The sequence below is a fragment of the Lytechinus pictus genome, chromosome 8 (genome assembly GCF_037042905.1).
Source record: "Lytechinus pictus isolate F3 Inbred chromosome 8, Lp3.0, whole genome shotgun sequence".
In the NCBI taxonomy this organism is placed as follows: Eukaryota; Metazoa; Echinodermata; class Echinoidea; order Temnopleuroida; family Toxopneustidae; genus Lytechinus; species Lytechinus pictus.
In genome coordinates this window covers 39,282,928-39,294,121 of record NC_087252.1, presented here as the reverse complement: position 1 = coordinate 39,294,121, position 11,194 = coordinate 39,282,928, and the positions used below count along the sequence as shown (strand labels likewise).

The window sequence follows — 11,194 nt, the reverse complement described above, 5'->3', positions numbered from 1 at the left end:
AAAATTTCAGTTGATAACTTTTTTTTGTATTGTCCAATTTTGCTTGTCCAATTTTTTACCTGTGTCCATCCCAAAATTTTAGGTGGACCCCCCCCCCCTATTTTTTTTTGCCGATGCCTATATAGTGTACCTATATAAAGAGATCAAAGATCAGGGGCCTGGTAAGTTGAAAGAGAAAACATCCTGTCCATGTGCGACACTCGCGGTATCCGAAATGAATTTTCGGATGAATCTAGGTCTGATTTCTATTTCAAACAATAAAATATGGATTTTCATTTTTTTTTTTGCATTTTTTCATCCATGTTGCGATACTCTACCCAATTTTATCTGAATCTAAAATAGTTGGTATATTATTCCTCAGCAGATTCCGAGATGGAGATTTATTTGGACCATACCACTTCAGCCTGTGGGCGTCGCGACGCGTCGCCGCAATTATCACTATTTAGCAAAGGTTTCCGTCTGTGACAACCTATTGTTTAGTATTCACTATATAAAATTAAGGGTTGAAATACTTGAAATGGGCATAATTTGAAAGTATATTTATTTTATTATTGAATCAATTATTATGCCGCAGTCACATTTCCCCTACGGCGGCCGTACGACGAGTCGAAAACAGCCGGTTCAACTTTTTTTTTGGGGGGGGGGTACCAGCTAAAACTAGGTGGTTTGAATAAAAATGTATAAAAAGGGCTGTTTTTTTACTAGCCGTACGGCCGCCGTAGGGGAAATGTGACTGCAGCATAACCAAGTCCAAGCTAGACGGACGAGATAGAAATGGGACCAGGGACCTCGGAGTTTCCCTTTGCAATTACGTCCAAGGTCAATTTACTCGGACGTAATTGCAAAGGGAAACTCGGAGGTCCCTGGTCCCATTTATATCTCGTACGTCAATGACACTGAACCGTTCTTTGATTTGCATACCAATAGGAAACCACGGCAACCCAACGTGTATTTACTAGAACACTTGGTGAGAATTTTAATGATAAACCCTTCAGATGTTACTTTGAAAATTTTAAATGCATGTAAAGAAAACTGTCCGTCCAAACTGACCACACAAGAGAAAAAAAGAGAGAGACGAGGAAGGGTGAAAGAGTCGGGGGTAAAGTTTTGAGAGATTTGGCAAAATAGGGAAATTTTCACCCCCAAAATATGATTTTTTTTTTTTTTTTTTTTTTTTTTGGGGGGGGGAGTTGCAGAGATGGAAGAGTTACTTATCGGGTTAAGAGCATATAAGGGAAGCATGGTAAATACCTAGCTAGTAACTCCTTTGCAGTGTTCCTATTCTTATTGACATTCCTCTGTTTTGACATACAAGGCAAGCACATGTGAATATGCATTCAAGACAGAATTGGCACTTTGCATAGTTCCCATGAGACATTTTCAGACATACTGATAGCACATTTCAGCATTTTGCCATTTATTTGAATGTCCTTTTCCTCAGCTGTGATATCAGATTTGCCTCCGAGTGTTTAAACAACACTGTTTGGCATGTAAATATCATTATCCATCCTTTGTTTTCAATTACCCTGATGGATTTTATCGATTCTAAATTTAGGAACACTCAATGTCAGAAATTTCCCCTCAAAATATGTTCACAGTCCCATGCAAGAGAGAACAAGTATCAGGATATAACCCTTGAACTCAACCAAAAAAGAAAGGCCCCCAAAATCCTAAAATGTATGAGGCGCCGAATGTACCAATATTATATAGAACAATTATTTGTTATATAATCATTATTTATTAAATAATAACTATTATTTATATATAATTTACATTTTATTTGTAAATAACTACTATTATATAAAATATCATTTCTAATTATTTATATATAATTCCAAGTAATACTTCATTATTTGTAAATAATAATAGTTCGACATTCCATTATTTATAAATAATGATTATTTGTTTTTCATTATTTATAAATAATGATTATTTGTTTTTCATTATTTATAAATAATGATTATTTGTTTTTCATTATTTATAAATAATGATTATTTGTTTTTCATTATTTATAAATAATGATTATTTGTTTTTCATTATTTATAAATAATGATTATTTGTTTTTCATTATTTACAAATAATGATTATTTGTTTTTCATTATTTATAAATAATGATTATTTGTTTTTCATTATTTATAAATAATGATAATTGGTTTTTCATTATTTATAAATAATGATTATTTGTTTTTCATTATTTACAAATAATGATTATTTGTTTTTCATTATTTATAAATAATGATTATTTGTTTTTCATTATTTATAAATAATTTGTTGAGTTTTCCATTATTTATAAATAATGATTATTTGTTAAATAATGAAAACGTCTACTTCATTATTTATAAATAATTTTTTCGAGTGCACCATTATTCTCATTATTTATAAATAATCATTATTTATATACAAATAACCATTATTTATTAAATAATGCCATTATTTATTAAATAATGCCATTATTTATTAAATAATGGAAAACTCGCTATAACATGCAAATGTGGGACCGCCCATGATATGAATATTCATGATGCGATTTCCTTTTTCGTGATTTTTCTTCACAAATTTTTGTCCATTTCCTCTTCATAATGACATTTCTTGAAGCAATTTTCTAGGGATATGGTCTGATTGTAATATTCTTCATTTTCTATATAACTTCGTCTTCGTAGAAATATCAAAAAGTGTAATTTTATACGATTTTCCTACAGTTCACAATCCCCATAGGCGCGCGTGTACGGTAGGGACAACCGGTGAATCGACGGAGTGCTCTTCATCGAAATACTACGTTGGTTGGTCCCCGGAAGTGGCGGGCGGAATTTAGCCCGAATCCTCGATGGAAGTCGATCAAGTGCATATGAGCTGAGAGAGTGAAATATCAGTGTACTTGTACAGGCCCTTCTACTTTTTATAATTATTTCTTGTTGCTTTTTTGTTAAGTTAATTTTTCCTGGTGTAGAGATAAGTTTCAGTTCTAATAATGCACTTCAAATACATTTTGGAGTGTCTGTTTGAGGCGTTTGGGGCGATTTCACCCTGGCCCCAAAATGCTCGCAACGACAATACGGGGGCATGATGACCCCTAAATTTTTAAAAACTTATTTTTCTATTGAAAATTATCACAAAATTCACCAAAAGTGTGCACGAAAGCCTTCGTATTTCACATTTAAAACTCCAAAAAGTGCCCAAATGACAAGCTTGGTCGCTTCGATGTGTCGCTTTCAACTTGAGAACGTTTACGCGTCTGCTTCCCCCCCCCCCCTCCTCCGAAAGAAATTATGTATACGGCCATGCTCTAAAGAGCCTGGCACATTGATTTATGTATACTTCATTTTCATTATTTTTATCTCATTATCATCATGGCCTTACGCAGAATTTTTTCCGGGGGGGGGATGGGGGGAGCAGGACGCGCGTAAACTTTCTCATAAAAATCTTGAAAAAGCGAAGCGACCAAGCTTGTCATTTGAGCTTGGTCGCGTCGCTGTCTCGCTTTCAAGATTTTTTTGAGAAACTTTACGCGCGTCCTAGCTGCTCCCCCCCCCCCCCCCCCCGGTAAAAATTCTGTGTAAGGCCATGATGATAATGTGATAAAAATAATGAAAATGAAAAGTACATATAAATCAATGTGCCATATGCTCTTTTGAGCATGGCCGTTCACAGAATTTCTTTCGGGGGGTGGGGGCAGACGCGCGTAAACGTTCTCAAGTTGAAAGCGAGACAGCGAAGCGACCAAGCTTGTCATTTGGGCTTGGTCCCGTGGCTGTCTCGCTTTCAAGATTTTTTTGAGAAAGTTTACGCGCGTCATGCTCCGGCCCCGGCCCCCCTGGAAAAAATTCTGCGTAAGGCCATGTTGATAATGAGATAAAAATAATGAAAATTAAAGTATACATAAATCAATGTGCCAGGCTCTTTAGAGCATGGCCGTATACAGAATTTCTTTCGGAGGAGGGGGGGGGGGATATATCGAAGCAGACGCGTAAACGTTCTCAAGTTGAATGCGACACAGCGAAGCGACCAAGCTTGTCATTTGGGCACTTTTTGGAGTTTTAAAAGTGAAATACGAAGGCTTTCGTGCACACTTTTGGTGAATTTTGAGATAATTTTCAATAGAAAAATAAGTTTTTAAAAATTTAGGGGTCATCATGCCCCCGTATTGTCGTTGCGAGCATTTTGGGGCCAGGGTGAAATCGCCCCAAACGCCTCAAACAGACACTCCAAAATGTATTTGAAGTGCATTATTAGAACTGAAACTTATCTCTACACCAGGAAAAATTAACTTAACAAAAAAAGCATCAAGAAATATTTATAAAAAGTAGAAGGGCCTGTACAAGTACACTGATATTTCACTCTCTCAGCTCATATGCACTTGATCGACTTCCATCGAGGATTCGGGCTAAATTCCGCCCGCCACTTCCGGGGACCAACCAACGTAGTATTTCGATGAAGAGCACTCCGTCGATTCACCGGTTGTCCCTACCGTACACGCGCGCCTATGGGGATTGTGAACTGTAGGAAAAATCGTATAAAATTACACTTTTTGATATTTCTACGAAGACGAAGTTATATAGAAAATGAAGAATATTACAATCAGACCATATCCCTAGAAAATTGCTTCAAGAAATGTCATTATGAAGAGGAAATGGACAAAAATTTGTGAAGAAAAATCACGAAAAAGGAAATCGCATCATGAATATTCATATCATGGGCGGTCCCACATTTGCATGTTATAGCGAGTTTTCCATTATTTAATAAATAATGGCATTATTTAATAAATAATGGCATTATTTAATAAATAATGGCATTATTTAATAAATAATGGTTATTTGTATATAAATAATGATTATTTATAAATAATGAGAATAATGGTGCACTCGAAAAAATTATTTATAAATAATGAAGTAGACGTTTTCATTATTTAACAAATAATCATTATTTATAAATAATGGAAAACTCAACAAATTATTTATAAATAATGAAAAACAAATAATCATTATTTATAAATAATGAAAAACAAATAATCATTATTTGTAAATAATGAAAAACAAATAATCATTATTTATAAATAATGAAAAACCAATTATCATTATTTATAAATAATGAAAAACAAATAATCATTATTTATAAATAATGAAAAACAAATAATCATTATTTGTAAATAATGAAAAACAAATAATCATTATTTATAAATAATGAAAAACAAATAATCATTATTTATAAATAATGAAAAACAAATAATCATTATTTATAAATAATGAAAAACAAATAATCATTATTTATAAATAATGAAAAACAAATAATCATTATTTATAAATAATGAAAAACAAATAATCATTATTTATAAATAATGGAATGTCGAACTATTATTATTTACAAATAATGAAGTATTACTTGGAATTATATATAAATAATTAGAAATGATATTTTATATAATAGTAGTTATTTACAAATAAAATGTAAATTATATATAAATAATAGTTATTATTTAATAAATAATGATTATATAACAAATAATTGTTCTATATAATATTGGTACATTCGGCGCCTCATAAAAATGTTCCCTTGAAAGTTTTGGCTTTTATACTTGCTCACTTATCCATAACTCCATGGATCCTTTTATTATTTTTGTATAAGCAACTTGGTCAATCAGTGTAGGAATACTCTAACAGTGATATTGAGCTTTAAACCATTTAGATAACAAAATAGGTAATTTAGATCGAGGGGAGATTCACTTTTTGTGTATATATGATTATATGCATACACAGGGAATAACAAGCTGGTGGCCAGAATAAAAATAACATCAGCAAATCGAGAAAATTATCACTCTCGAGATATTCATATATGAATTTTGCGCTGAATGATTTATTGCTTTGGTATAAGATTAAAGAAACATAATTATATAATACATTTTTTATTACATATGTCTAAAAGTATATAAACGGATGCATCATTTTAGCAAATGAAAGTGAAAATGCAAAGATAGGAAGTGAATCCACTTCAAGAGCAATTTACACAGAAATATGGATTTTTGATCTGGGTCCCTAAAACATCAAAGATAAAACCAATTGTATAATAGACCAGGGGGCCGTTTCATAAAGCTGTTCGTAAGTTAAGAGCGACTTAGAACGACTGGTGAACCCTTCTTACGCGCTAAACCATCTCCAATTCAATATACCAATTATCACAAGAAAGGATCACCAGTCGTTCTTAAAATCGCTCTTAACTTACGAACAGCTTTATGAAACACCCACCAGTTCATAGTTTATTCATGGACAATTTGGGTCAAATGACCTTTCATTTCTTTCATTATGATAGGCAGATTTCAAAGCAAGATATTACGTAAGCATGCCTTACATAGCAGGATGAAGAAATTGAATAGACCAGGTGACTAGAATAGCACACAAATGAACACTCTACATATTGCTCTATGAAGGTATTTGTTGCATTCCTACTTTGAATGCGTATCATAGCATGTTGCACAATGTACTTGGCAAACTGTGAAATACCATGCAGTCGTCCGTGGACGCATTGTTGTTGTTTTTGGATGTAAATGAAAAACACAATTCAAAAGAATATATGAATAATCGAGACATCAAAGTTGGTGCTTATCTCATTAGATTTTAAACCACCACGTCATTTTAGTACAAGTGACCTTCCTCTGATCATGCGCAGAATCTTTTGATCATGCGCAGAAAGGAACTACAAACTGGCTTATTAAAGGGGCAGTTCACCCTAACAAAGAGTTTAGTGTAAAAATAGCAGAAAAAATAATTTTAAAAATATTGGCAAAGGTTTGAGAAAAATCCATCAAAGAATATAAAAAATTATTAGAATATTAAGTTGTTTGATCTGTGATGTCATATGCGAGCATCTTTCCCACATATCATATGGAAGATAATCAATAAAATGTCATTTTCTTAGAAAATTGAAAACAGTGTTTATTGTGCCTTCAGTATATCATTAGACAAATCATTTCACACCCAGAACTGAAAGAAATAAAATCATAAGTCACCAAGGCAAGAACCATTAAAAAATTGAAATTTATGGATTTACATTACCTAACATATGGGGAAGCTGCTCATATATGACGTCACAAATCAAAAACTTAAAATTCAAATAACTTTCTTAATCTTTGATGGATTTTTGTCAAACCTTCAACGATATTTTTTATTTATTTTATCTGCTATTTTTACAACAAACTTTTTGTCAGGGGGAACTTCCCTACAAATACATGACTGTAAGTCTGTGACCGACAATTGTAAGCAATAATATAATCTCTTGTTGAAACAAGTGTCCAGTTTTTATCACGGTCTCTGTAAAAGTAGGGACAGTGATTTTCTGCGGTTGCAGAAAACGGACAGTATTCACAGAAACTGCCTTTGATACGGAAAGTTATAATAAGTATTAGTTGAGTTTCAAGTTGGCTCTGAAATCAATTAATCTCATTAGTCCTGAAAAGTATCAAATCTAGTTGATTGTCAGCTCCAATGATTTTTTGTTTAATTTACCCTGTATAAAAGCGTAAAAGTTACCATCAAATTGTGATTTAAATTTCAAACTTGTTCATTGGTGCTTGTCTTGTGTCAAATACCTAATCAAATGCTCTGCTTCGTTATATGATTGTACATATACATGCTCTTGACGTTTGTGGAGGAACTCAAATTTAATTCAATTCCATTTGTATGTGATTGCAGCAAAAAGAGAGGTCTAACATGCCTTGTTATTCCGAGTACATCAATATGTTACATTTAAAACATACACAAACACATTGCATCACTGGATATTTCTCAACATAAGCAGTGACAAAAAAAAAATTATCACTTATAATTATGTGTAGAGTCTAATTGATTCAGTGTGCAGTTCAAATATAGTATAAAGCAGGTTCGAAGATGACAGTTTATGCATGACTGATCATTAGCAAGCTGAATATAATGAAATAGTTTTTACTTGATGTGGGTAATGTTATAAAACATTATCACTCATTCATAGCAAGATTGGAAGTGTGAATCGAAAGTATAGCTTTAGGAATGTGACTGAATAATCTATATAAGATACTTTGGTAGTGAGTAGGATTAATTGCCATATGTTGCTAGCAAAGCAATGCAATACTAGATATATTTTTAAAAAGAATTATCTTCCATGTGTTGACTCAAAGACTAATCTATTAGAGCAAAGTCTAATGAGCACTGGGTGAAAAACGAGGAAGTAGTTTGACCAAGAGTCCGCCAGACTGTTCTCCTGCCCGACTGTGCACTGAATCGTATATAACTCCTTGAAACTTTCCTTGGCAGGGAGCATAATTGCTTCCATCAGCGCAGTATTTCAGACAAAATCACCTATCAAAATGTGTTTTTCCCCTCTTTCAAGAGGAATTTCTTCAAAGTCGAACATACATACACGATCCAAACAGATAGTTTACATTCATATATCAAATCAAGAAGATTATAAAGTGTTTATTATTTCTACACTGTTACAATACATACTTCCACAATGAATTTCAGTTGCTCGTATATGAATACACTATCAAACAACAACACCATCTCACATTATTATCCACTAGCAGATGGTCTTTTCCTTAGATCGCCCGACAGTATCATGGCTAAACCTACATGGTCTAATACCAATTCGGTCTACTTCCCATTTCATAGAACCATCACTTGGTCAACTATTATTTATTCTAATGCCCAGATTAGAACGTCTAATCTCCTCTTCATCTACTTATTATGTTGCACTTTGTCAAATGAAACTTTGGTTCGTAAATGGGCTAAATGGCAATTAGACCAAATGGTTACAAGGAGAATTGATTGGAGACGAAGTAGGGTTAGAGCATGTGGGACGAGATTGAAAGGAAAGATGACGAAGTGGGTGAAGACCAAGCGGCAATTTTCCAAATAACCTACCACAGAAAATTGATTAGCTCATACCTGGAATTTGTCCTGTCTTGTCCAAGTGATTGTCTGTTCACACAATCCTGAACTCATGTTTTTTTTATACAGCAGGGGTATATATGATATAATATTTTTTGTTAATTGTAACATAGTAGGCATAAAAAGCTTGACCCCACTAGTATTCTTTTTCATTGTACAGACCTTTTTAATTTACGATTTGAATTTCATTGATCAAAGATATACTTTAATTAACTATTTATTGCAGGGAACCCATACTAACGAGCTTTGCTTTCCAGTGGGTTCCCTTTTTTCATTTCTGTATATTATATTTTTGTGTTTTGCTATACATTGTAACTTTTGTTAAATTTTGGAATGAAAAAGAATAAATGCAATCAATCAATCAATCAATGGTAATAGCCACTTGTATGCTAAAAAAATCATTGTTGGTAAAGTGCATGATATATTTGTCTAACTCTAAATTTATGTTTACAGTTATGTCATAGATGCCAGATTATGATTCATAGATCGCCTACGGTGCATTTGAAGATTGTCCCTTCAAAAGTGTCAAAGGACGCACTTCTTCAAGTAGTACTGAAATGATACGGTGCCTCAAAAGAACTGTGGTTTCCTAGGGCAATCACATATTGCTTAACATATGCAGTTTTGCTGAGGCACTGTGTAGAGTGCAAGACAAATAGCAGTGCTAACAGACTGGTACAATGTCCCATCTTTGTATTCTCACTCCATAGACGTGAATGGGTTTCAGTACTGAGATGTTAGTACCGTCTCTCCCTCTTTGCTTGACTCCTATACTAAAAGACTGGTTAGATGCCCAATCTTTGCATTCTCAGTCAATAGGCATGAATGGGTTGGTAGTGTTGAGATGTTAGTACTGTCTGCCTCTCTTTGCTTGACTCCTGCACTAATTAACAGATTTGTAAAATGTCCTATCTTTGCATTCTCAGTCCATATAATTCTTAATGTTCCATCATTCAAACTGCAGTGCTAGGACTGGTAACATGTCCTATCTTTGCATTCTCAGTCCACAGGCATGAATGGGTTTGCAGTGTCGAGATGTTAGTACTGTCTGCCTCTCTTAGCTTGACTCCGGGTGGATGAGCTCATTGCACTGAACGGGTCATCACTGTCATTCTGTAATTATAAATACAACACATTCAAATGAATTTGAATTCACACACAAAAAGACAACTGTGAAGAATGTGGAGAAGGAGGAAGAGAAGGATGGGGAGAAGGAGAAAGAGAAGAAAAGAAAGAGGAAAGGGAAAAAGAAATTGGAGAAGGAGAAGGAAAAGAAGGAGAAGAAGAAGGAGAAGAAGAAGAAGGAGAAGAAGAAGGAGAAGAAGAAGGAGAAGAAGAAGGAGAAGAAGAAGAAGAAGAAGAAGAAGAAGAAGAAGAAGGAGAAGAAGAAGGAGAAGAAGAAAAGGAGAAGAAGGAGAAGAAGAAGAAGAAGGAGAAGAAGGAGAAGAAGGAGAAGAAGAAGAAGAAGAAGAAGAAGAAGAAGAAGAAGAAGAAGGAGAAGAAGAAGAAGAAGAAGAAGAAGAAGAAGAAGAAGAAGAAGAAGAAGAAGAAGAAGAAGAAGAAGAAGAAGAAGGAGAAGAAGAAGGAGAAGAAGAAAAGGAGAAGGAGAAGAAGAAGAAGAAGAAGAAGAAGAAGAAGAAGAAGAAGAAGAAGAAGAAGAAGAAGAAGAAGAAGAAGACGAAGAAGACGAAGAAGAAGACGAAGAAGAAGAAGAAGAAGACGAAGAAGAAGAAGAAGAAGAAGAAGAAGAAGAAGAAGAAGAAGAAGAAGAAGAAGAAGAAGAAGAAGAAGAAGAAGAAGAAGAAGAAGAAGAAGAAGAAGAAGAAGAAGAAGAAGAAGAAGAAGAAGGAGAAGAAGAAGGAGAAGAAGAAAAGGAGAAGAAGAAGAAGAAGAAGAAGAAGAAGAAGAAGAAGAAGAAGAAGAAGATAAAGGAGAAGAAGAAGGAGAAGAAGAAGAAGAAAGGGGGAGGAGGAGGAAGGGAATAATAAGAAGATTAAAGACAAAGACGAAGAAGAAGAAACAGAACAAGAAGCAGAAAAAAGTGATGTGTGATCTACTTCACTCGATATCTACAACACATACATGCATAAAAACAGTGACATGACATTCGTTCTGGCAAGGAGCAAATGTCATTTTCTCCGGTCTTGATATCTCAGAGGACATAGGGTTAGAGTTAGGACTGTAAATAGAGTGTTTGGCTCAGAATAATATAAAGCAATTAATAAGGATTTATTCAGTTTTGGAGAATAGGTTTTATGTTTGGCTTTAAAGTTCAGATTTTC

The 11,194-nt window shown here is 33.8% G+C and overlaps 1 protein-coding gene across 3 annotated transcripts in view; it reads right to left on the bottom strand.

Moving 5' to 3' along the window:
* Window positions 1–5,827: 5,827 nt before the first annotated feature.
* Window positions 5,828–11,194, bottom strand: part of LOC135155196 (double-strand break repair protein MRE11-like) — a 31,624-nt gene continuing 26,257 nt past the window's right edge. For 2 of the 3 annotated variants that reach the window (XM_064104063.1, XM_064104064.1), the window contains exon 19: window positions 5,828–10,025. In XM_064104063.1, the coding sequence (XP_063960133.1) occupies window positions 9,951–10,025 (75 nt within the window). In that variant the 3' untranslated portion in view covers window positions 5,828–9,950. The remainder of the gene's footprint in view (window positions 10,026–11,194) is intronic. The other variant, XR_010294522.1, reaches the window with a different exon arrangement.